Here is a 27,886-nt window from a genome sequence, read left to right as displayed (position 1 = left end):
AATAATTGCAGAAATCATCAATAAATTTTAATCAGTACTATGTGAAGTACTGATTAGAAGGCTCAATGGAGCCTTCTGGCATTCATGTAACCTAAATTGTGTCAATAAACTGTTCCAGTATTTTCTCCTGCCTCTCAGTCTCACATTGGCCTTTCTTTGTTTTTGAAATCTTTCAACAGCAAAAAACTAAAAACTGCTCTAGCAGAAAGGCAAAGTCATAGAATCACAGAGTCACAGAATCATAGGATGAGTTGGATTCAAGTGACCTTGAAGATCATCTAGTTCCATGGTAAGGATGGAACTAGATGTGATGGGTATGGATGCCACCCACTAGATCACATCGCTCATAGCCCCATTCAAACCTGGCCTTGGGCAGTTCCAGGGATGGGCTGTCCACAACTTCTCTAGGCAACCTGTTTCAGTGCCTCACTACCCTCACAGTGAAGAACATCTCCTAATTTCTAATCTAAATCTCTCATATTTAATTTGAAAACATTCCCCCTTGTTCTGTCATTGTGTTTGCATGTGGAAAGCTGTTCTCCATCTTTTCATAAGCCCTCTTTAGGTACAGAAAGGCTCCCCGGAGGTCTCCCCAGAACCTTCTCTTCTATAGGCTGAACAACTGCAAGTTTTTCAGCCGGTCCTCACAGGAGAGGTGTTTCAGACTTCTGATCACCTTCATTTGGACCTGTTACAACACGTCCACACCACTCTCATGCTGAGGACCCCAGAATTGGATGCAGCACTGCAAGTGGGATCTCACAACAGCAGAATCCCCTCCCTAACCCTGCTGGCCACCCCTCTTCATGATGCCATGTGAGACCATGTCAGAGGCATAACACAAACTTAGGTATATGACATCTGTCAGTCTTCCCTTGTCAGCCACTGTAGTCACTGCATCATACAGGGCCACCAGGCTGGTCAGGCACAATTTGTCCTTAGTAAAGCCATGCTAGCTGCCTTGAATCACCTCCTTGTCTTGCATGTGCCTTAACACTCCTTCCGTGAGGATCCATCCCATGATCTTCCCAGGCACAGAGGTGAGGCCCAGCAGTCTGTAGTTCCCAGTCTTCCTTTCTCCCCTGTTTAAAAACAGGATTGATGTTTCCCTTTTTCTAGTCTCCAGGGACTTTGCCTGACCACTCTAACTTTTCAAATATGATGGAGATTAGCTTGGCAAGAATATCATCCAATTCCCTCAGGACCCTTAAGTGTATCTCATCAGCCTTACAGACTTGGGCCAATTTAGCTTCATCAAGTGGTCTCATACCCGCTCTTCACTGCCAGTGATATGAACTTGACTCCCCCAGCCCCCACCTGAAGGTTCAGATACTTGACAGCTGTGGAAAGCCTAACTGCCAGTGAAGACTGAGACTAAGAATTCTTTGAGTACCTCAGACTTTTCCATTTCTGTTTTCACCATTCTTCCTTCTTGTTTATCATGGCCTTTACTTTTGGCCTTCCTTTCTGAGCTATGTACTTATAGAATTATTTCTTGTTATTCCTCACATCTCTTGCCAAGTCCCATTCCATCTGTGCCTTAGCTTTCCTGACCCATCCTTACACATCCAATCTGTATCTCTGTACTCTTCCCAGGTCACCTGTCCTGCTTCCATTGGCTATGCACTTCCTTCTTATTCCTCAGTTTGAGAAGCAGATCCTTGCTCAGCCATGCCAGTTTCTGTCCTGCTCTTTTTGATTTTCTGAACACTGGGATGGAAAGCAATTGTGCTCAAAGAAAAGTGATCTTAAAGAATTGCCGGCTATGGTCTGCTCTTCAGTCCTTAAAGACAATTTCCCAGGGGATCACATTCACTAATTATTTAAACTGGAAGTTTGCGTTTCTAAAATTCAGCATTCAGTCTGTGTTCTTTGCCAGGCCCGTGTTCCTTGGGATCATGAACTCAACCCAGGCATGCTTGCTACATTCCAGTCAGTCTCCGATCTTAACCACTCTAATGAGCTCATCACTAGCACTAGTCCAGGCCCAGTAATGCTTCTCCTTTGCTCAGTTTAGCTAACAAATCCATGAATACAATCTACCTGTCTCGTGCCTTGTAATTCCACAGACACATACAAGCAACTGAGCTACATGGAACTCTTGTTCAGCACAATCACCACCATACCCAAGGAATATTGTGTGGAAAGTCAGACACTTGGTTTTAAACCTCTAAACCAAATAAATTTAAAACTTATTATCTCCCTTTGCCCCCTTGAAGTTCACTGGACTTCATCTGTCTTCCTTAGGAACAGACTTGCACCATCACACAGATGATTAAAGCACTTATCCCAGAACTCAGACTCCCCAGTAACCACAGTGACGACTCACAGTCAATCATATTTCTTGCTGCCTGCCACCTGTAGGTCACGGTGTGAAAAGACAGCTCCATATTTCACACCATCAAATTTTCCTACACAAGCTCTGCAACACCTCAGCCAAATGTTACAAGCACCTTGTGCAACACACAAAAAAGACAGCACTCTTAAAAGTACTTGAGACACTTTACAAAATAACGGAAAACTAATTCGTGTTACAATCCCCACAGGTAACTTTCTGATTCTATGCCAAAGGGTAAAAGTAAAGTCATATGCCTAATTGCATAGTCAGATATAGAGCCAGAGGAGCACTGCAGAACTGAAATGCATTTGTAAGCAGGTCAACAGCTGCAGCACAGCTCTAATCAAACCTCTGAGAAAGGACTGCAAAAAGCCACTGCGTCTTCCTTACTCCTCAGGGAGTTAAGTGGTCGAAGTAAAAATAGCCAGCACATCTCCTTGCTGAGTCTGCCTTTGACTTCAAAACTAATGTGATAATCCTGTCCACTATGGGCAGGAGGTGCAAGGATACTTTTTATGGACACTGTACTCTAGCCTAGTCTCACTAATCTGTGATGGAGTGAACTGCCACTGATGCAGAACTCACTGGTGAACAGAATGGTAAAGGCACCTTTAAAAAACACATGAAGCAGATGGCATGCAAAGCTGGGATTTATCACCCCACAACTGCACGTGCTGCAAATAGGTTATTGTTGCAGTGACCAAGGTATGAAATTACTGCAAGGGTTAATACTATCAAGTGAATGCAAGTTACACACATGTTATAGTGAGATTGTTACCATCCCAAATTTGGGAGCACTATGACCCATTAAAGAATCTGCTTTCTGGAAAGTTAAATCACTTTTAGGAAGTTACACTGGTGGAGTCCTCATATGCAGGTCTAGGTTTTTAAGGCCTTAAGTACAACTTTGGCTTGTTCTCCTCTGTAATGTGGATGATAATACAGAGTTCTAACAATGAGATTCCATAGGAGAAAACGGTTCTTAGAAGAGCTAAATGTTTAATTCAATTTAACTGAAATTTGTACATATAGAAACTGAGAGCTATCCCTCCTTTTGAGGAAATTCAGCCTTAAAAAAAATCCTACTGCAGATTTTATGAGAAGCCCCTCACTTCAGTCAAGAAACTGGCCACTAAGTCTGTGGCATCTGCTTCTGCTCAGTAAGACTATTATGGTATGGACACTGCTGTCAGCATGAAAGCAGGGTCTAACTACAAAATACACAGTTCCTTGCAGTCTCCAGAAAGTAAAAAAAATCACAACCTAAACCTATTCTGTCAGCTTTTTAAAAAAAATCACAGCACAGATTTTAGCATGGAGCAGATCTTCCAAAAGGAATCAGAAATGGATGCAACTCCTAGACAACAACCTTTGGTACAATAATAATAAAATGTAATTGAATAAATACAGGTGGCGTTTTCTATGAGCAAAGTTACTAAGGAGCACTGTCTTGTTCATCTCTATTAAATACATTGTTAGGTCAAGCGAAAACCCAACACTCCTGCCTTTTTTTAAAAGAAAACTTTATTTAATCATAATGCAAAATACTCAAATTTCAAAGGAAGTATTTATGCTGTCATTACAAACAATTAAATCAGTGAATTTACTTTTAACTGCTAGAAATTACTCCTAGTTACCTTTTACTAGGAATAAGTGGATTGTAAAATTCTTTTTCCAAACTATTGATAAGTTTAGCCTTTTGAACTTATCAGACTACCAACACTTATCTCTTCTTTCTCTTCCACTGAATGATAGAATTCAGAACGGATCTCCTATGTTTAGAACTAACCCAGACTGTCAACCTGAATGCCTCTATCTGGACTGAGTATCTGTATCTGAGTTTGCTAAGAGCAAGCGTTTATTTTAAGTACGGTATTTATAATAGTGTTCTTTTCTGCTGTGTATGCAGGAAAACACAGACATGGTAAGATGAGAATAAACAAGAAAGGAGACTAGAAAAAAGCATTCTGCATTTCTCAGGGGCAGGTCTACAAAGTTCATAGCTAAACTTTTTGTGGGAGGACTAGTGATTTAAGTCCTGCTGGATACTCACCCACCTTAGGCACCTTTGATGGTGAATAAGTGCTACACTGAACAACGGAGCATGGTGCAGGTACCTGTAAGCTCAGGATGAAGGAGTTACCTGTTAAGCAGGAAGCAGTCTGGGCCCATCAGTGCCTATGGCACTGTGCCTATGTTGGCTAATCTCCTTCACAGGCCAGGTTTGGTGCTTTGCAGGCACAAACAGGCAGTGGGACTCTACAGAACACCTCTGCACTGCCCTGCATAGATACCATGTAGGCATATGGGCTTATCCAGGCTTCCACAGAAGTCACCACACTGCATGAAGAATGTGTAATTCAGGCTTTGATTAATCTGTTATCTTCCTTAACTGCAGCAGTGTTCAGAATGTTCACAAGCTTTATGTGATTTCACACTACAGTACTGTCTGTGGACATGTAACTCCACCTTCTGAGTTGTGCTCTTCAGCACTCTTCCCCTTCCATATCTTATGTCCTTCTGGCCCAGCTTCAGCATGCCACCCACACTGAGATTTATGAAGAAATGCAACCTAGGAGGTTTGTGATAGGGGATGTTGACTCAGGCACAGAACAGCTTCAATTTCTCCTTTACAGAACAACAAGTGTTTTATACAAGGGTTCAGTGACAGAAAGAAACTAGTAAATAATAAATGGATAAAAATAAAAAACGAAGTAAGTAATTAAAAAACCCCAGTACTTTCATGCAGATCTTTTTTATATATTCTCCACACATTTATTTTTTTAAATAAACTTCTACAAGAGGCTTTCTTATTTCCCTTCAAATCTCTAGGGCTTCTCGTGAGTCCAAAAGTAAAATGTGCTTAATTACATTGCTTAACTGGTACCAAGAGGAAAATGTCAATTATTTTGCTTTACTGAGTATTAAACACCCATTATAAAGCAACATAGTTATGTGGACTGTAAGAGCTGTTTCCAATAAACCTGTTAACAAATTGAGTACCTTACAGACAGAAATACCACTCCCTATGAAGAGGGGAAAAAAATTATGCCAAGGTGAATAGGTCTGTGTATAAATAAAAATAAGTTGGAAGGTTTATTGTTTAAAAAGGAGGGAAGAAGCAATTTCAAAGTACAAAATTCAAGTGTTCATCATCTTGCTTCTGAATTCTCATGATCATTTTTCATCTATACAGAAAAACAGGATGCTGTCAGCACACTGTATAAAGAAGCCAAACGATTCTGTAGTTTAACATCTAGCTGAGAGGTTTATCTGCACTGAAACTATAGATTGCATGGGTTCCTCCTGCCTAGCCCCTGCAGACTCCTCCCTTGCCTTTAAACAGAAGTACCAATAGGAAAATTCCATTTTCTAGAGGAAAAACTCTAATATTGCACTTAAAGCCCATCAAACCAATTAACTTGACCAAGTATCAGTCACCACTATTAGCTATTAATTGTAGCTGAGATGGACTTCAAATACTACAGGAGGAAGGCCAATTTGTCAGAGCCACATGCGGAAAGAAAACCTCCTAGAATAAACAGCTACTGAATCTTAAGAAATTAATTTCCTTCACTGAGACTCTACCCATATAGATTCCACTAACTTGGCGTCACCTTCCAGCACTCTCCCAATCTACAGGGTAATGTTTAAAAGATTTAAAGATAAGTAACTAAATAAGGAGCATGTAAAACGGCTCTGGGGCATGAGAAGGAGCAGGCAGAGGAGAAAGACAGTAGACTCCTTGCCCACTTTGCCTCGGGTATGGAAATACTCGTAGACATGCTAAAGCATTGCCAAGACTCTCATCCATTCATTAGTAACAAATTTTAATGTTCTGAATGATTCATTTGAAGAATTTCTAAGAAGGTTACTGCCAGGCTTTCTACAACTCTTTCTGGTGAAACAAAGAATTGATTGATCTGATAAAATATGATCTATTTGATCTATAAAATATGACACTTGGGCCTTGACACATCCTACATTTAATGGTGGCTGTAAAGATAGAAATGGAAGGGTCTGATGGGTTAGTTCAAGCTGCAGTTCAGTATCATTACAGTAAATTCAGCAGGACATTCTACTAATACATCATTGCAGTGAGCTACAAGAACCTTAATTAGCTCTCTAATTATGCTGGCTGAGTGATACCCACCACAAAGACAATTTCTGCAAAGAAGCAAAGTCAGATTAAAACTGGACAAGGAGCATACAGCTCACAGATTGGTAATGATGTTAGTAAAATCCTCTAATTGGCAAAAGCAAGAATGAATCAATCACCTTAAGCATTTCTAAATGCTTAAGGAGGAGAAAAACAAACCTTATTTGTGCAGACATTTGACGAAAATAAGCAAATAGAGCTTTAATTGTACCTGATAGGGAATTGATTCATTTGAACAATAGAAAGTACTCTTAGAAATCTATAAGCTCACAGCAGTATTCCTGAGACCACATTAATATGATTTTAGACAACAATTTCTTGTGTTTCTGAAGAACAATTTACTCAATATTATTTTAACTAGGAAAAGTGTAAAATTAGCTCTTGATTCTGGAAACCTCAAGACCTCATAGCTGGTGTGGACCACTGCCCAAGGGCTAAAAACCAGTGCTGACTGGCCCACAAAGGAGCTATCCTTACAGTCTCATCATGTTCCATCTTCTCTAAGAAATCAATTTGCACTTGGGAGGAAAGATACTGAGAAAAAATATGACACTGGATGATTGCAGAGATAAAACAACCCAGCAGACTACTCCAGCACTGAGTGGTCAGCCAGTCAGGAGCATATCCTAAAGAATTTAATTCTACAGTTTACAAAGAGAGCTCTGACTAAGCTAATTTCCTAATACAACTCAGCAGTAACTTTATAGAGACATTTGCTCTTCCTATATTATTCCTCTCTGGAACCATAGAAAGACTCTGCAAGCCAGTCAAACCATCCATAACTACACATACCACCCCTCAGATCCACAGTACCAAATGAAATAAAACAAAAAAGAGCACTTTTAAGGGAATTTACAGACTATGGCTTAGTTCACTCTGTAATATTCTGGCAACCTCATGATGTTGCTTTAGTGGTAATAAATGCTACTTGGACAGCGAATAATATATAGTAATTTTCATCAACAACAAAGCCCATACTTCTTCTTATAAACTCAGACAAATTATACAATCGATAAAAGTGATGAAAACACGAAAATTCTCACTGCATTCCCACTCAAACCAGTTAGGATAAAAAACTATTTATGCATTACAGTTGCAAACAATATATATGGGCAACATATCTTCTCTTTAACATAAGTTACACACCCCTCCACATAGAATACACAAGTTTGTGAAAGTGCTATAGTTGAAATGTACTTTTCCACAAACCCAAACTTACAATTCTGACAACTAGTGTTGTTTCCAATTGTTTCTCTTGGTTTTAAATGTACTGGAAAGCTTTGCACAAGATGCAGTCTGTGTAACTCTTTCTTATTAGGGGGTTGTTTTCTTCAGTGCGTGGGATGTTAACAGGTGTACTCATCATGATGTTCCACACCAAATGCTGTCTCATGTTGCTTTAGTTTGAGATTCAGATCCAAAATGCGTAACTTCTCACCCTCTTTTGCAAATGTTTCAAGAGTCATCTCCCAAAGGAAGTATAACCTTCAGGACAGTGTGCCTGTGACTCCATGCATTATGAAAACCTCATTGTCCTTTTCACACAAGCTCTAATAGAATGATTAAAAACAGCTGTTGACAGATACAGTATTCAGCTATGGCTGGGTTAGAAGTAAGGCAAAAGCAAGAGACAAAAGCTGTTTTGCCACAGACAACTAGCAAATACACACACTTCTGTGACTAAAATGAGAGAGAGATGTGCTTTGGCAGCAACATACTCAACAGAATTTTGTCTTTCACATAATAAAACCAGCTTGCACAGTACTCAGAGTTCTTGTGAAGTGAAATTAGAATCGTAAAATATCTCAAGTTGGAAAGGACCCATAAGGATCACCAAGTCCAACTCCCTGCTCCTCACACAATGACCTAACAATTAACCATATGACTGAGATCATTGTGCAGATGCTCCTTGAACTCTGACAGACTTGGTGCTGCAACCACTTCCCTGGAAAGCCTGTTCCAGTGACAAATTGCACACATATGTACTGCATAACCACAGAGAATGAGATTTGATTGCAGAGTTCACAGTAGTAATGAAGAAAAGTCCAACCAGCTGGAAAGCATGCAGCCATGCTCTCCAGATGTATTGCAGTAATCCCTAGGGTTATTCATGCCCTTCCTGGCTGAGATACAAGAACCACTTTTCGTTATTATTTCAGCATTCATGCGCCTATAGAGTAAGTTAACTCCTCATCATCAGGACAAAGAGAATGCAGAGTTTCAGTTACGATGACTTCTAGCATTCTGTGAACTTCTACAAAACAAATGTAATTCCTTTAAAAATTCCAAGTTTATTTTAGCCTCCTAATTCTGTCACTGTTAAGCAGCACGAAGATTATGCCCTGTTCTAGAAAAGACACTGTCCACTTCTTTTATGGCAACAACTGCCTTAGCATTAGACAGCCTGTCTCTGCCCCATTCCCAACAGCATGGCCTGTGATGATCTAAGCGCTGTGAGCAAAGGCAGGGTTTTTCGAACATACATACAGAAAACCAGCTGTCATTGCTATGCTGTAATCTGCTGTGTTAACAGCCTGACTTGTTCACAGTTTCCTGAGTAAGACAGGAGACCAATCTTCTTAACGTGTGGAAATAACAGAAACAAACAAAAGGCTGATTAAAGCACGCTGGTCCCCAGAAAATGAAACTTACCTAAGAGTATAAGAAACACCCAAGCATAAAATGACACAAATTAATTTTATTAGTGGACCTCATTTCATTAAGGAAAAACTTTGTGTTTAGTGCAACAATGAAGTATCAGCCAGGTCTGTAATGAATGCAAACTACAGAAAAACAAAAAAATCCAAAAGCATGAACAAGGAAAAAGCAATATTTAAAGCCTTCTCATCTCCCCACCGTTAAACAGGTACCTTTTCTGTTCTAGTCCCAAGTCCTGCACAGTCACTGCTGTATACAGAACCCATGGGTTTTTCAGCAATACAAAGGTCTATGAAGGCAAGGAGAAATGCTTTGTAAGTTTTCTAATTCTACAGAAATTTTCAGGAAGATTTTATTACACCAGAGAAGAAAAACTGCGTGATGACTTATAAGGTGTAATAAAGAGGTATTCTCCTTATGTTCTTCTGCAGATACTTAATGAGGTGAATAACATCATAACTAAAGACTGGCAAGACCCAGGGTCTCTTTCAGGATATACAACGATCTTATGAACTAAGCACAGGGAAAATACCCTCCATTAACTCAGGAGTACAAGTCTCATATTCATTAGCCTTTCCTGGCTTACTATAGTGAGGTCAGCTGGTTCACTGTGCCTATGCTCGTTGACAAAGATACAAACCAGATGTGAATATATCTACTACATGTGTTACAAAACTGTGTATTGACTATGATTCAAATTCGGTTACCAGTACTCTGAATTATCTGAATAATAGAGAAAGAATGGCTTTAGGTACATATCAGAAGTTACTGATTGCCTCCCCAGCTGCTTCTTCACCTCCCAAGTACTATAATACTACTTCCATCCTCTCATGCAGAGACAACAGGATAGCTCAGAAAGCCATCAGGACAGAAAAAATGCAGTTTCTCCAGATGGGTAGTTCCTTGGTTTTGAAGAAAAAAAAAATAAATAAGGCAACATAATTTTTTTCTATGAAACACCTTGCTGCTACATAGTAACTACAAGAGTGCAAAGGTGCAGGCAAGCTCAACAATCTTGGTGGTGTAAGGGCTTTCCAGCAAAGGTCTCTTCATAAGGACACAGTACTGTAACTTAGATTGGAAGTGACCATGGAAGGTCTCTAGTCCAACCTCCTGGACACAAAATTTGCTTCTTTCAAATTTCTTTGCCTCTTGTCCTTCCACCATGCACAGCTGGGAAGTGCCTGGCTCCAGCTTCTCAACAGCCACTCTCCGTAGGTTTTGGGCAGTTGTTAGGTCCCACCAGAGAAGCCATCCTTCTCCAGGCTGAATACAGTTCCCCAGCCTCTCCTCTTAGGGCCTGTGCTCCAGCCCTCCTCTGTGTTGGTGATCCTCTGCTGAACTCACTCCGCTTTACTGATGTTTTTCCTATAGTGGGGACCCCAAACCAAACAAAAAGCAAAATCTGGGAGTGGTTTCACACATGATAAGCAGGGAATAATAACTTCCCTCACTCTCTGCACCACTTTCTTATTCATACAGCCCAGGGTGTCACTGGCTTCTTCTGATTCCAGAGCACACAACTTCTCAGACAACTGTCCTCCAGGATGCTGGCCTGTCTCTGCAGAGCTGCTCCTCAGTTCCTCTGCTGCAGTCTGCATCAGTGTAGGGCTCTGCCTTTCTGAGGGCGTGGTTTGTCACTGCTGAATTTCATTAGGTCTTTGCCATCCATTCCTGCCAATTGTCCACGTTCCCGTGACAGTATCAAGAACAGTGTGGCCAGCAGGGCCAGGGCAGAGATCGTCCTCCTGTATTCCTCACTGGTGAGGCTGCAGCTAAGTATTATGTCAATTTTTGGGCCTGTCACAGTGTGCCACTGGCACAATGCCAGCGCCCCTATCAAAATACACCTTTCTAAAAAAAATGCTGTGAGATGCGATCAGGAACAGAGCAGAGCAGGTCCAAGCTTAATAACAAAGGGAAAAAAAACATTATTAAACTACTACTGCTATAAAAGACACACACACTAAATCCAGGATGAAAACCTTCTAAAACATTCCTCCTCCCACCCCCCGCCAATTCTAACAAAACTACAGTGAGACACAACTCAGACCTTCAATCAGGTTCCTACTCTTCAGTAAATTAATACTCAGTCCATCAAGGTAGACAGGAGTCTCTCCTGTGCCACAGACCCCCCAGGAAACACAATTGCCACTTCTTGTGTTTCCATGTCACACATGGCAACCGCCTGGAGAAAATCTGCCAGTGTGACACTCTCCTTTCCATGTCACAGTGCTCTCACCACCGTGCATGGACAGACTGTTCATAGGGCTCCTTTAAGGATGCTTTGCTAAGAACTAAAGAAACAACAGTTCAGTTTCTTATTTTGGGACAACAGTCACCCCATTTTTCCCTCCCCTGGGGCTGAGGGTCTCAAGAACAGAGATCATCTTCCCCTGAAGACAGAGGGCATCACCACACTCTCCTCAACTTTCCTCTGTTCACTCTACTCCTGCACTTGCAGCTGCTGAAGCAGGTCACTGCCACTTTCTTGGCTCTAAGCATTGCATCCCCCTAAAAATGCAGTTGCATCAGTTGCAGGAGAGATTGGTTCAGTCTATGGCTATACAAGAAAAGTCCAGCCAAAAGCCACTCCATCATTTCCTCCTACTTAGAATTCTTTTCCTCATCTTCTTCTGACTTCTCAGTCCCAGACTGTCTTCTTTCTCTTCCACATTAAAGAGGAATAGTGTTTTGTAAAGCTTTCTTTTCTCAGGAAAGGGTTAAAAGTCTCAGGCTCCCAGGACTAGGACAGCTGAGATCTCACAGCAGGCTGCCAAACTCCCACACTCCAAGGCTGGGCACTTGTCTCCCCTCCGCAGCTCTGTCTTCTCTGCAGCGATTTCCAGGTGCCTCCAGGCTCTCTGTCTCTTCCTCTCTGTGGGGGGGCTGCCTGGGACACCTCAGTGCTCCTCTGCTCTTCGGTCCTGGGGAGCCAGCCTGGTTCCTTTCCCTTCACCCCCTGCCCCCTTCTCCCTCTGGGGCTCCGGCCTACCTCTCCCAGGCCGCATGGCTTCCCCTTCCCCACCCAGCCTGTGGCCAGGCAGGGGAGGTCTGCACTGCACTCTGACTGGAACTAATAAGAGAGCTCTCCTAGGAGTTCTTGCTTTTAACCCCCTGTGTTCTCAGAGGTGTGTCCATGCCCTTAGTGGTCACTCCAGGTGCCAATATCCAAACTTGACTACTGATTGGTTTGACCCAACTTCCTGAAAACATTCACTTCCGTGTCAAACCACGACAGGGTTCACTTCAAAAAGGATTTGGAGGTTCTGGAACATGTCCAGAGAAGGGCAACAAGGTTCATGAAGGATCTAGTAAACATATCATATAAGGAATGTCTGAGGCATCTGTCTATAAAAAAAGGAGGCTCAGGGGAGACCTAATCACCCTCTACAATTTCTCTGCAAGGAGGTTGTTACTTGGTGGGGGTTGGTCTCTTCTATTGTGCCTACAGTGAGAGGACAAAGGAAATAGCCTTAAGCTAAGATAGGGGATATTCAGATTAGATACTAGAAAAACATTTTTCACTGTTACAGTGCTCAGGCACTGAAACAGGTTGCCCATGGAAGTGGTGGAGTCACTATCCCTGTATATGTTCAAGAGATATCTGGATCTGGTGATAGGTTTAGTGGTTTAGGGGCGACAGTGGCAGGCAGTACCAGGCGAGTGGCTGGACTGGATGATTTTGTTGGTCTCTTCCAACCTTGATGATTCTATGACTGCTGGCTCTGCTCTCCAGCATATCAACGGGCACCACATATACAATTTGGTGTTATCTACAAACTGGTTTGAGTGTTCTCCATCTCCTTCTTCAGACCATTGACAAGAATGTTAAACAGGACAGGTCACAGAACAGACTCCTGCCATACCTCACTTTTTACCAGTTCATTAACCAATTGCCCATGAGTCTGAGCATCAAACCAGACTTTTACCCACCTAGCTCTCCACCCTTTATATTCAAATATAAAGTCCTGAGTTGGATACAAGAATAACATGGGACAGTTTCAAAAGCCTTGCTAAAATGGCAGTAAATTACATCTACTATCTTAACACCATCAATAGATTTCATCATTTTATCAGCCAGGCAATCAGGTTGGTGAGACATGATTTATTCTAGTAGCTCCCTAATGATGCCATTTAGATTTAGATTGCCTGGCTTACACTAGTTTTCCCTTCTCTCTCACAAACTGCTCTGTAGATTTTAGAGACTGAAAATCAGTAAGTGCTCTTATTGGTTGTAGGACTTGTCTGGGAAGGGAAAGGAAGAAAGCAGTTTCACAAGTACATTATAGTGCTCAGGAAAAAAATACAGATAGAAGAAGAAAGTATAGTATGCCTTAGGTATAGACTGTTACAACAGAATCAAAGAATTGTTGACGTTGAAAATATTTTCAGCCTGTTTCATTTCCCCCACAAAAGGAAACAGGAGACAATGTTTCTTCTTGTTATTAATATAACAATTCAAGTGATTATTACTTAAAGTAAGATCTAGTCTAACAGGACTCTCAAACTTCTTAAAATAATTTTAAGTTCCCTGGCTCTGCAAGTCTTATAGTAATCTTCTTCAAAACACACAGTATGTAAAGTACCATTTACTGCCCTCTTAATTTCTAACAACCTAAGAAGATTATACTTTAATACACTCTAGAAGTAGAATTTTAGATACACTGTTTTGAAATTCTGTGCCAGAAAATTTTTATTTTAAATCAGCAGGAAGCATTCTCCATGAAGGTCATCCATTGACAAAAAAATCCTTTGATGGGAGAGGTTACTCTAAGGTTGATACCAGCTGTGCTTTCCAGCTTGGGCAAACCATGTTCAGACATGCTGATATACCAGGGAGCCTTTCTAAGTTGAAGCATATAATAAGATGGCATAAAACCTGAAAGAAAAGGGCCCTTAACTTTTAAGTAGTTACAAAGTCTTCTGTAACTTTGTGATTTGGATGCAAAATTCCTCAGACTGTTTTAATTAAAACACTTTTGGACTTTTTACCAGGACATTTGTAGGAATTCCTGCTGTTTATTCACAGCCATATACGTTTTGAGATGTAAGACATGAAGTACTAAGAATCTGTTACTTTCTGTTACCCACCATCAATCTACTGCACACTGCCCTGCTCCAGGCATTTTGCAAAACATTTCCTTTTCTCAGATAGTTTTTCAGATACAGCACATTAAGCTTAGACAAAAGTCTGTTTGTTTGTGAGAACTACAAATACACATACTTCTGAACAGGAGTCAATCAAGGTTACAAAACATATTTATTTCTCACCAAGCACCAAATCTTCATCTCTTTAACTCTGTTGACAAACAGACCTAATTCTCAGCCAAAGATTAAGCTGGAAACAGAGCGCTGCATAGTTTTCAACTCATTTTTTTCCTCTTAAATAAAGAAAGCTTTCAAATCACTTTTATGTATTCAGTCCTGCAAGCTTCACATTGCACAACCAATGAACCTACTGATTTTAAGCTAAGCAGCTATAGCAGTCCACTCCATGCACAGGCCAGAATCCTTTGTGTAAGAGTAAGAGCTGTGTGTTGTGTCAAGCTGCTCTGCAGCCTGCCATTCTCAACAGGGAACAGCTGCCTTCAGGCCCAGAACTGGCCATGGAATCCCTCTCAGACCCTAAAGCTAAAAGCCATGGGATTGTTTAGCTTCTCTCGCTATTAATCAATAAAGGACAATATAGATACTCAGATATGACTGAAATATCAGTATCCTACTGATACTTCACAGGATAGGACACCAACATGTTTTCTGTCCTTTCCTTCACAAGCAGCCCCTGAAGAACACAAGATTAATTCTCTCCTGTTAGTATCAAGAGCATGCAATAGATTGATATATACTCATCTTTCACTGAAAAAGTGTTTTGAGTATCCAGCTGCTGTTGTCCTGTAAAGTGTTGAGAATAAACATTTACCCCATACACATTTAATATGTAACCTGTCATGACTTCAGCATGTTTTGACCAGTGCAGGCTAGGATAATGAAACACTGGATAGTCAAGCATATGGTGGGTTTGCAACAGTCAAATATGCCACACTATAGTAAAGCATAACAAATCCACCATCAAAGAAAACATAAGGACCAAGACAACTCCCTAAGGATATCTTTGAAAATGTTTGCAATGATAAGTCACCTCCACTGCTTAAAAAGCATTTAGGGACGAAAGGATAGCAGCTAGATTACAAGCACTTTGTAGAGAGGCACAGCTAAAGAAAGAACATTAGTGCCTTGTAATGATAGTTGTTTTTTCCTCCACAAGTTTTCTCAAACATGTCATGTTTGTGTAAATAAAACATTTAGCTGTAGAACATATTTGAAAGCTGATACAGAAAAAAAACTATTTTTTTACGATATATACACGTATACAAAGGATTTATATGGACACTTTTAATATTGCAATGTTAATTTAGAAGTTACAAATCCTAAACACCTTTCCAATCACAGTGCTCCCCAACTTTATATTACATTTCAAACATGTTAAATTATATTAATGAAGGTTTTATGCAGTTGTCCTTCCGCAGCATTCCAGAACACAAATTGTCTTTCCACTCTACGTAATTTAAAAACCGCTTATATGTGACATGCACTAAGTTTGACAGAGGTGTCTCAAAAAATTCACAGTGAGCCTATTTCAAATAAGAGGTAGTGAGACTGAATTATCCTGCTGAAGAAAGATAAAAGGAGTAAGGTCATGGCTGGCATAACTTGAAAAAAAACACAGTCACAAAGTGAATGCAGTATGAACCATGTAGAAAGACATGATTTGGAGAAGCCTTTATGCTGAAAAAATCCCTTAAACTCAATAGTACAGTGTGTCCATGCAGAGAAAAATAAGCACACAGTACCTATCCTGCTTCTGGCACAAACTTTTTCAGACGACCAACACAGAAGAAATGCACAAGAAAAGACAGACAAAAAAATCCATGCAGGATTTGCATCTTAAGAATTCAAGGAAATAATGACAAAGGCACAAGTGGGATGTGGTATGTTGTGGCCTGAGGTATATATTTGAAGAAAAAGAGGAGACACTGAGTGGGAAGGAGTGGGGTAAGAGGAACAGGGGAAGAACATGGAAATGTGGAAGATAAGAGAGAACAAAGATAGATGAAAATAAAGGAAGTGTTTAGCAAAAGAAGAGAAGAAATCAAATGTGTAAGAACAAGAGGGAGGGAGGGAGGGTTGGACTTCATGATCTTATTGTCTTTTCTGACCTAAATTTTTCTATGACATAAGCAAAGCTTCTTGGTGTGCTTCAGACAAAATGGACCACACTCTAAAGCATAATGTTTCTTGCTGCCAGGGGCAGCCTCCTTAAGGCAGATTGGTTAGAGCTCATAGCATCTCTGCCCTCCATGACTACAGGACATAAACAAGCCAGAACATTTATTGTCACCACAGCCCCCCTTAAAAGCTGTCTCTAGATGATCAGACAACAAACAGACAATCAGCAGACAGAACACTGATGTGTCGAAGTTGCATTAAGAGATAGGCTCCCAGATGTAAAGTGGCAAGGTACAGCACAGTAACGTGCTTAGCTTTGCCCAGGCTAAATGTAATGAAAGCACTTATATGCTGTTGAAAGACCCTTGCTGTCGAAACAACCTATCAGATGCTAGTCTGAGAATACAGTAGTATTCTCTCAGAAATCCATTTTTCCAGTACCATCTTGACTGTTATTTTATACACACACCCAACTTCGTATTTCCTACAGAAACAATTTTATTCACCCTTGTGATTCTCATTTTGTACACTGTTAGCTAACATCTCAGTATTTCATTTCCTTTCCTGTTATGCAGGCATCAGATAAATCAGAATACAAGGATATGAAACAAGAATAGTTTTTTGAACAGGGAATACAGGTTCACATTCCCCAAAACAAAAAGAACACCAGGCTATGAGTACATATTGCCAGAGAATTGAAGTCTGGAGATGTATTGCCACAATCCTGTTGATGTTGGAGCATATTAAAGCAGATGTTTCCTGTCAAGTGTTATCCTCTCCCTACAGTACATACTAGTATATTCCAGCAGTCACTTCAAGCAAACACATGCAACACCGGTTAAATATTTTGAGTGAATTCTCTTGTAATTCACTGCTCCATGAATTACAAGTGCTCTGGTCATTTGCAGTGACCAGAGACATTACAGTGAGGGTCTGGCACAGGCCACCTGACCAGGAAGACCAAATGGATAAAGCCCTCTACAAACAGATAGGAGCAGCCTCACATTCACAACCTGGTGCTCATGGGGGCTTTCAATCACCCTGTATCTGTTGAAAGGACAATGCAGCAGGGCACTTGCAACCCAGGAGTTCCTGGAGTGCATGGATGATTTTTTTTTTTTCTCCAAGTGACAGAGGAGCTAACAAGGAGACATCCTAAACTGAACCTTGATCTCACCACAGCGAGGAACTGGTGTGGAATGTGAAGTGCACTGACCATGAAATGGTGGAATGCAAGGCTGTGAGGAGAGCACACAGCAAGCTCGCTAGCCTGGACTTCAGGAGAGCAGGCTTTGGTCTCTTCAAGGATCTGCTTGATAGAGTGCCATGGGACAAAGCCCAGGAGGAAAGAAGGGCTTAAAAAAGCAATATTCAAGGATCACCTCCTACATCCCAATGAAGAGGAAGTAATGCAAAAACACCAGGAAGCCTGTGTGAATGAACAAGTCATTCCTGGATGAACTTAAACACAAGAAGAAAGCCTAGAGAGGGTAGAAGCAGGGACAGGTAGCCTGTGAGGAATACAGATGAATTGTCCAAGTAGCTGGGGATAAGGCTAGGAAAGCTAAAGTCCTGATAGAATTAAATCTGGCCAGGGATGTCAAAAGCAATGAAAATAGTTTCTATAGGTACACTGGTGATAAAAGGAAGACTAGGAAAAATGTGGACTCTCTCCAGAAAGAAGCAGGAGACCTGGTTACTGAGGGCATGAAGAAGACTGAGGAACTCAGTGGCTGTTTTGCCTCAGTCCTTACCAGCCACAGTGCTCCAGCCACACTGCCTGAGACGCACAACTAGTGGAAGGTATCCCTGCCCATGGCAGGGGGTTTGGAACCACATGATCTATGTGAAAACTGCATGATCTACACAGAACTACATGACAACAAGTAACTCCTAAGTCTTCAAGAAAACAAGGAGAACCACAAAACAAAATAAATCAAGTGTCCTGGATACAGACTGAAAACTTCATAACAATAAATATTTGTAAAAATGGAAGGGAAAATATTTAAGTCCTTCCATCATTATCAGTTGCTCAGTTTTATTTAATAATCAGGATTAGCTCCACAAAACTAAATAAGGCAGTAATCACCATGAAACAATCTTTGCACCAGAAGGTCAAATAAACATCGCAAAGAATATAATTCAGTCACAGTGTATTGACGGGGACTTGAGTTCATACTTTCTGACGTATTTATCAAACTTTATGAAAAGCAGACAGAAAAACAGGTTTACATGTCACTCTTCAGTTCTTACAGAAATTCAGATCTGGTGCTTACATACAAAATTAATTCTACTTATATCGTATTTCAGTATAACAATAATGAGATATTTGGACTGCTAAACAGAATAAACAAAACACATTGAACACTGACCTAACAGTATTTCCTTGAACTAGACTATCTACCCACAACTAAGGATTACCAAAGACTCTGTCAATCATTAGAGGAAGCTGCAAGCTCTGAATTTAGTAACATCTCAAAACTTCCTGAATAGGCAAACTGTAGATACAGCTATCAACCTTTCCATATAACCTACCTTTCACTTTAGAATTACTATTTCCTGATTTGACACATTTAAGGAGAGCAGCAGATCACTCTTGTCATAGTAAAGCAATGCAGCCAGATGAACTGAGACACAATTGATTTAGCCAAAGCTTTTCCAAATAGAATATATTAATGCAATGATATATAATCATCTTTGATATTTACAGAAAACTCAGGCCTGGATGAGACTTGTTCAAAATTCAGCTCCTAACACAAGATGCTCATATTTCCTCAGTTTGAGGAGGGTATTTTTTGAATACTTGTTTAGTACTGAATTATTACTTCATCCTTTTTAAACTTCCATGACTTTTGTAAAAAGGGCTGCCAGATTAGGCTGTAAACTATTATTTACTATTAAAAATAATAAAGTTTTATGGAAGAATACAGTCAAACCAATTCACTTCTTCTCCAAACTGAATTAAACTCTTTTAATGCAAGTAAAAATGGGAAAAATTCATCTAGGTAAAACCAAAATCTTGTCAAAACCAGTTTAAAAAATAAAGCACATAAAGATTGGGAAAATTAGAAGCTCTTCTCAAAAGACTTAACAATTTTGGAATTGCTATGTAATAAAAAGTAGAGATAACTAATGTAATGACCAAGGTAATACAAATAAATATTTAATCTTACTTGTCCAGAGCTGTGCTGGTAGGCATGCTTCTGCCAAATCCTCGGACACCCATCTGACAAAAGTATGGAATGCAAGACAGATTGGCAGCAATTACTGCCAGTGAATCTGATGCATTAACAAAGAAACCATTTTGGCCAAGGATCATGTAGCGGTCCTGGAGAAGAAAACAAATTTAAAATAGCATGCTAAATTCCATGTATTGAGGACACCTAATTTCTTTTCCTAGATCCACTGGAGGTAGAGAGAAAAAGAGCAGGTTTTGGGTAACTCACATCCCTCTTTGGGCAAAAAAATTTACTGGCATCCTCCTGGCATGTTTATAATCTCACCATCACACCATCACTCCCTCCTGCCTTGTAAATGAAAGCTCCAGATCAACTTTTAGCTTCTGCCTCCTACATGTCATTTCAGCAGCTCTGCTTCTGCCAAGAGAATGTTTGCGTAGGAGAATCTTTTTGCCAATGGCACACACTATTATGGGAGTAGGAGAATGTTTTGTGTTTACTGAGAATAGAAAACAGCTTTTGTTCTTCAGAATCTTTTAATCTTTCTCCCACCTTGTCAGGGCAGAAAGTTCTTTTGTAATACATTGGTTTTTATTATGCTGATAATATGACATTAAAAAATTAAACAGAGATTATGATTCAGTGCTTTATTTAGCTAAAAAGCCCTTAATTAATGATGCTAACCAAAAAGGACTTAACATTGTCACTGTTTACTGTGACAAGTCTGTATTATCTATATGCTGTGTGCTCCTAACCAAGGAAAAAGGTGTTACACTGGCACAAAACAAAACCACCCTGATACTTAAATAATTCTCATCCTGCCTTCAAATTCTGCTTGATTTTCAGTCATCTGCAGAGAAAAATATGTGTCTGATTTATGGGTTGCAAATGTTACCATCTGTACCTGAAAGTAATACCACTTTCAGCTTCAATGGGTTACTGAAAAGCGGATAAATTATACTTACATGTCCCATATCTGACCCCAGACAAAACAACAGCTACAGTGGAACCTCAAGACAGATCTAAATACTTACTCCATCAGCATCAAAAGCAGCTCCAAATCCATACTCGCCACCTTTCATAGCCTCCAGCAAGGCAGTTGCATATGTTAAATTTGGATCAGGAGGCTGTCCACCAAAATCCTCCAGAGGAACACAGTTGATGGCAGAATTTGCAGGAGCTCCCAATTCATCACACAAGATCCTTCTCACATAGGGTCCCATAACTGTGAAAACAGAAATCTACCATGCAATCACAAAAGCGTATTCTTGACATTCAATTTTTTCACAGCACTGCGGACATTGCATACAAAACATACTTTCAGCAATTCTATACATCTGTCCTTGCAACAGCCCTCAATTTATTATTTCACAGAGGAATATGTGATTGTCCTCAAAGTAAATAATTAATCAGTATGAAAATAATCGATTCAACATGAAAATCACATTGGTGAAAAACACAGAGGTTTTTTTACCCATTATTAAGTACAGAAATTAAAGATGTTTTTCTCAATAAAATAAAAATAAGCCACTATTCCATGTATTTAAATAACACATAATAGCAAGAAAAATTAACAGTAGGTGAATACATATGGAAAATACACCTACTTTAAGATTCCAACTCATGTGAAAATTGCAATAGATTTGTCCATCAAAGAATTTTACTACATTTTAGTTGCTACCATGCAGAGAATAATTAAAATTTTATCAAAACCAACTCCAAAATACTTCTTTGTTTTGTTAAAGATATGACCAGCTAAAACCCCATGCTATTACATACCGTAACGATTACATGCATTTGGTGTCTAAACGGTCACCACCTGAGCACGCTACATCCCTGATGCAAGTGTGAGCAGGTCACTCAGAGGTAAAAAATGCATGAGTGACTGCTCTCTCTTTCTCCTAACTTACTCCTAAATCTTGCTAATTGGAGCAGCAGAGGCCTGAGGTAAAACTGTGTGAGTGAAACTTCTTTTCATGAAAATGTAGATGTTAATTCTGTAAAATATACCATGATTCAGGTTCTTATCTAAAGTGGACTCCTATCAAATTACTCTTTTTTCTGCCAGTGTTAAACTACCAGCATGTACAGCCATAAAAATATATTCCACTTGTATACACCTAAATCTACATGTTCTTTAAGTTATAGATATCCATCTCTCCACCAAAATGCAAGGTCATAAAGCCAATTCTCTGTCACCTTGTGAATAAAGTAAACAAGCTAAGTCCTTGAAAATGTTTGTGATGCATGAGTTTTTCTAACCCTAAGACAGACTATGCGTCTTTTTGACAAGATGTAAAAATTCTGAATGGTCAGTAACAGACCTGAACATGAGAGCTCCAAGGTATTTTAGTAACATTCTCTCCAGTATGGTACTTGACAAGAGGCAGTACCTTCCTCACTGCTCCCTCTGCATTGCTGAAGGACACTATCTGCCCTTTTGACACAGTCTGGCAAAACTGGGTGTTCACAGCTATCACATTGTACTAGATAAAATGCTTTACAGAAGTTTTCTAAGTCTGTTCAGCTCCTTTTATGGGTCTGTTTTTGTAATCCCATTAAAGAATGAAACCTAGTTTGCTTGATGTAATCTGTTTTCCATAAGATAATGCTAAACAATCTTACTCACACTCCTATCCTTCAACTCATTATCTGCAGCAATCCTTATTTATATATTCATAATGTAGCCTAAAATAGATCTTATCCTGATCTTTGTTTCCCCAAGTGACACAGTTTATATTTTTTAATATCAGTACACCATTGATCCCCTTGCTGTCTCCCATGACACTTCCAACTTGTCCACAGTACTCTGAAATTTGTTCACTTTTATCATTAGTGAAAGAGAGGTCTCAGCTAATTAATTTATTTATTTATTCAGACTTTACTAGTTTTATACCATTTATAATTTCCTCTTATTAGAGACTGCCTTGTAACTGGACACTGCAACACACTTCATCACCCTGTCATGGCAAGATTACCTCATCCTGCTTGTTTCAAAATGCAGAAAGAAAACTTCTATTGGACACATATGTCTTTACTCAAGTAAGATAAATCTCTTTGCCTGGTAAGAAATCTAACCCGTTATTAAGACTGCCTTTGTTGTTAGTATAAGGTGCAAATCCTTTCTTATTACCCTTAACTTCTATTACATAAAAGTCCAACATTTATATGCTGTATTGTTATTGGGAAACCATTGCAGTGTACAACTTTTATTGGAAAGTTATTTCAGTGTACCTAGAATTATGTCCCAATAGCACTTAAGTTCATACCTCCATTCATGGCATCAATCCTTATTTTAATCTGATTGGGTCCAGTCAGCAAATTTCTGATGGCATTGAAGTCAAAAATACTTCGAAGGAGATTGAGGTAGATTTCCACAGAATCCACAATTTCCACTAGAAAAATCACACCAAAAAAAAAGTGACTACAATTCACCCAAGTGAAGTTATTTCTTCCAGCTCTCTTCCACTCAACAGAGCTGAAGTCAGAGCACACAACCCCCATATGACATGACTTTGCTTTGAAAAGAGGAAAAGTCTAAGGCTCCCGCTGCCTTCAGTATGGCTACTATCAAGCTTTAAGCCTTGAAAAGATCAACAGTCTTGCCTGCCAAAAGACTGCAGAGATAATGCAAGTTGACAGCTCCTATTTCACTGAAGACATTAATGAGTGTATGTTATATCAAAGTAAACTCTTAATAGATCGTTCACTAAACCACTGAAAAACTTTGTAAGCTAAGCAGGTTTATTCTCAGAGGAAAATGATGTTCATGACAAGTTGACACCACTCAACTTCTATCTGACAGCAGTATCTATCTGCATGATTCCTTCAAGAGAGACATACAAACTATTTTCTAAATTCTGGCACCAGAAATACCTGTGCTCAGTTTGCTGTAGATGGACAACAAACTATACTTTTGCATTGTAGATCTCATTGATTTATGAAAGCAAGGCTCAGATACAACATCTGTGTTTTTGTCAAGGTCTTGCTAACTTGAAATTTAAATTCATAAAAGGAGAGCACTACAATTTTTCTAATTCTTTTGGATGTAAAATAATAAACAAAAATGAATTAAGGAAAGTTAAGTCTATCATAATGAAAGCAGTAACCAAACAACTGTCAAAAGCCATGCTTCTCAGTCATCTTGGAATGAATTACATTTCCTGATTAAATTAAAAAGCATATGTTATACAAATGTCTTTGCATCTGGTTAAATGAGTATCTTGAAATATATTACTTGTAAGTTAAATTATTACTTAGAATCTCATCCAATTTTGCTCAGAAACACTGACCTCACACTAATGCTCTTCTTTAGAGTAACATGAAAATGACACAGACATTTTTTGAGCCTCAGAAAAACACTTAGAATAGATTGTGACAATATGCTTGAAGAAACAAAAAAAAAAGGTTCTCAAGGCTGAAAAATTATCTGTAAAACCTACTTGAAAAAGAGTCAATTCTATGGTTTATGCTGGAAGTTTTAAACACTTACTAGGATTATATTATTTCATGTCTTCTGTGCCCTGCTCCTAACAGCATTTTAGTACACCCTAAGCTTTACACGTATGAACAAATGTGGCAACTCTGGTGGAGCTGCTCACACATGTGAATATAAAGAACATGAATGATTAAAGTCTAAAAATTACTTTAACTCTTGCCAAACACAGCCTCAGTTGTTCCAACACCTCTGTAGCCTTGATTCACAGGAGTTAGTTCATACAAGTGAAGAAAAAGCAGAAGTTTTAAATACATCAGATAGTATCTTAAATTACTTTTTAGATTATTTTCATTTTTTTCTGCACCTTCAATCTGCATTCAAATTTGTGTAAACTGTATTTATTCACGGACTTATAAGCCAATTACATTGCTTCAGTAAGGTTCCCTTATAACTCTACTGTCTCAGGTTGATGTATTCTTGGAAGACATGATTGGGAAATTATTTTTTTTCTTAGAAAAACATCCATGAAACCTGCAAATATTCGTATGCACTTTTATACATATTTGGGGGAAGGAGTGTCTTGTCTTCATTTTAAAAATACTATTTGGAGAGATTAAACAGTTTAAAAACCAAAATTTAATACTGTAGCAATTCTATGATTCCAGAGTGGTGCTGAATTCTCTTTGCTTTTTGTTTGCCTAAAAAAGCCAAACATGTTCTTTACAATAAAATAAAATACTCCAGTGAAATCAAAATTTAAAGAGTTTTTTGAATGAAAAATTTTATTTCTCAAAATGTAAATTGTCCCGAAATGTGACGTTTGGGTTAAAACCAAAATGGCTTTAACTCGAGGGCATCAGGAATGCAGAAAGTTCTTGAGGATGCATTGATTTTTACAGTATTTGAAATATATGAAATATACACTAAGTTTGAAATACATGTCAGGACCCCTTAATTTGTTTTTGACTCCTTCAAGAAAGCAGCTCTGTTAGATAATTTTAAATCAATTGTAAGCATAAAAGTATTCACTATGCCTAAAATTAAACATGTGCTTAAGCAATCCCTTTACATTTGGAGTCACTGGATGTTCAAATCCCACAACTTTTCAGAAAGTGTGAGCAAAAATGAATAAACTGAAAGTCTCACTTACTCTTTTATCAATTAGACTTCAATAAGCAAACCATTCCTAGACCAAAAAGGTTTGTGTTTGGTGTTTAACTACTAGCAAGCATAAATTTGGCAAAGATCCTTGGCTGAAAGATGATGCACTTAAAAGTCTGTAAGCCACATTCCTAAAGTGCCAAACAAACGTAATGCTTACCTATAAATGCACACAGCATCGGATACAAACAAAAGGAGTTGGAAGCCACGGTGCATTTAGAAAACTATGACCTAATTGCTATCACAGAAACATGGGACATGAGTTACATGACTGGAGCACTGCAGTTGAGGGCCACAAGCCTTTCAGAAGAGACAGGCTGTGTCTTTTCAGACAGACAGGAGAGGTGGGGGTGTTGTGCTCAATGTAAAGAAAGAGTTAGACTGTGAAGAGCTGCCTCTGATAAACAGCCATAAACAGACTGAGACCCTGTAGGTGAAAATCAAGAAGCAGATCAACATAGGACTCTGTGGTTGGCCACCTGACATGGGGAGTCTCTTGATGAGACCTTTTGCTTTATGGAAAAAGAAAAAAAAAAAAAAAACAAACCAACAAACAAACCCTACCTCCAGTGGCAACCTCAAACTTCACTGCCATCTCTCCTCCAGGTTTCATGGGACTGTGGCTAGTTGTTAGAATAATTCCAGCAGTTGCTTTGGTCTTTTAGATGATACATGATAGACCAGTGTCATCTATCTAGCCTTCTTTAAGGTTTTTGACACTGTACCATACGTCATCTTATCTCAGAATTGGAGAGACATGGACCTGATAGATAGACTATTCAATGAAAAAGGAGTTTGCTGGATGGGCACAGCCAGATTGTTGTGGTCAATGACTCTGTGTCCAGGTGAGGAGTGGGTTCCCTCAAGGCTCTGTCTCCAGTGAAGAGCAGGTTCCCTCAGGGCTCTGTCTTGGGACCACTCAGTACTCTTCAATATCTTCACCAATGACATCAACAGTGACATTGAGTGCTCCTTCAGCAGGTTTGCAGATGACAAAGCTGAGCAATGCAGCTGACACAACAGAAGGAAGGGATGCTATCCAGAGGGACCTGGACAAGCTTGAGAAGTGGAACTGTGAGAATCTCCTGAGGTTCTACAAGTCCAAGCACAAAGTGCTGCACGTGGATCAGGGCAGTTCCAGACACAGGTACAAACCGGGAGAAGAACTCATTAAGAGCAGCCCTGCAGAGAAGGACTTGGGGGTTCTTGGGAATGAAAAGTTGGGCATGACCCACAGACCAGAAAGCCAGTTGTGTCCTGAGCTGCATCCAAAGCAGTGTGAGCAGCAGGGCCAGGGAGGGGATTCTGCCCCTCTGCTCTGCTCTGCTGAGACCCCACCTGCAGTGCTGCATCAGCTCTGGGGTTCTCAGTACCAGAAAGACATCGACCTGTTGGAGCAGGCCCAAGGGAATGCCACAAAGATGATCAGAGGGATGAAGAACCACTCCTAAGAGGACAGGCTGAAAGATCTGGGATTGTTCAGCATGGAGAAAGGTTCGGAAGAGACCTTACAGCTGCCTTCCAGTACCTAAAAGGGAGCTAAGAATTTTGAAACAGGCAAATAATGTTACGACAAGGGGGAAGGGTTTTAAAGTGAAGGAGATTTAGATTAGATTTTAGGAAAAAATTCTTTACTGTGAGGGTGGTGAGGTACTTTGGGAACAGGTTGCCCAAAGAAGCTGTGGACGGCCCATCCCTGGAAGTGTTCAAGGCAAGGTTGGACGGGGCTTTGAGCAAACTGGTCAATGAAAGGTCTCCCTGCCCATGACAGCACAGTTGGAACAAGATGATCTTGAAGGTACTTTCCACCACAAAGCATTCTATAATTCTATACTACCTCGTATTTTGATAACTTTTAGTAAGGCACCTTGAAGAACTGAAGTTCTGCTTATATAATTCCCCGTTGGAATTCTACACCAATACTAATATTTAAACTCAATGGATTTAGCATGAGTAAAAGCTCACACTGATACCTCGGAAAGGTTTGAATTTGTTCTCCAGATCAAATTCTTGTCTTCCTAAGCGTGATAAATCAACTCTGAGATCAGGACAAATTGCATATTCCTCCAAGGTTTTGCTGATTTGATAGATTTTTTCTGAAACCAGGTCTGGAGCAGGTCCTATAACAGAAAATAATGTGGTGGGTCATTTCTTTTAAATTTTAAAATAAATTTAAAATTTTAAAGATTTTAAAAGATTTAAATATTTCCTATTTTAAAAATGAGTGCTCTAGCAAACATTTTTCTGAATGTATTTTAATTATTATGGAATAAATAAAAACAAAGTACTGTGGTAAATAAGGTCTGTTCTTTCCCTACAATACAAGTTTAAAACATTTTTCAAAAAAATAAAACATGGAAATACACTACATTACTCACAACATTTTGATTGACATAGAGTATTTAAATTATCCAGGGGCAGGAAAGATAAGATAACCACAATCATATTTGTTTGGGCTTATTGGTCAAAGACTGCCTTTTTGCACTCTGCAAGGAACCTCAACATAGCTATCAAAGGAAAGCCTGTTCTTCAGCAGCAGGTTCTGGTGTTTCACAGGACTTTCTGCAAATGCACACCTGTGAAGATCAGATAGCTTGGTGTTCCACATTATTTCATTAGAAAAAAATACCAATTTTAGAAATCTTACCAGTTTGATAGTGGTGCTGTATTGCTGTATTGCAGTTTTCCTACCTGAATGAAACTTATTTTTGTTGGAATTCAAA

The 27,886-nt window shown here is 39.5% G+C and overlaps 1 protein-coding gene across 4 annotated transcripts in view; it reads right to left on the bottom strand.

The window, feature by feature from the left end:
* Positions 1 to 27,886, bottom strand: part of PGM5 (phosphoglucomutase 5) — a 69,106-nt gene that overhangs the window by 32,256 nt on the left and 8,964 nt on the right. For all 4 annotated transcript variants that reach the window (XM_053932633.1, XM_053932636.1, XM_053932634.1 and 1 more), the window contains exons 3-6: positions 27,137 to 27,283; positions 22,834 to 22,959; positions 20,599 to 20,789; positions 19,559 to 19,713 (exon numbers count right to left, since the gene is read on the bottom strand). In XM_053932633.1, coding sequence (XP_053788608.1) covers positions 19,559 to 19,713; positions 20,599 to 20,789; positions 22,834 to 22,959; positions 27,137 to 27,283 — 619 coding nt within the window. The remainder of the gene's footprint in view (positions 1 to 19,558; positions 19,714 to 20,598; positions 20,790 to 22,833; positions 22,960 to 27,136; positions 27,284 to 27,886) is intronic.

This window comes from Vidua chalybeata, chromosome Z, assembly GCF_026979565.1.
Source record: "Vidua chalybeata isolate OUT-0048 chromosome Z, bVidCha1 merged haplotype, whole genome shotgun sequence".
Lineage (NCBI taxonomy): Eukaryota > Metazoa > Chordata > Aves > Passeriformes > Viduidae > Vidua > Vidua chalybeata.
This window is presented reverse-complemented; position numbering and strand designations above follow the sequence as displayed.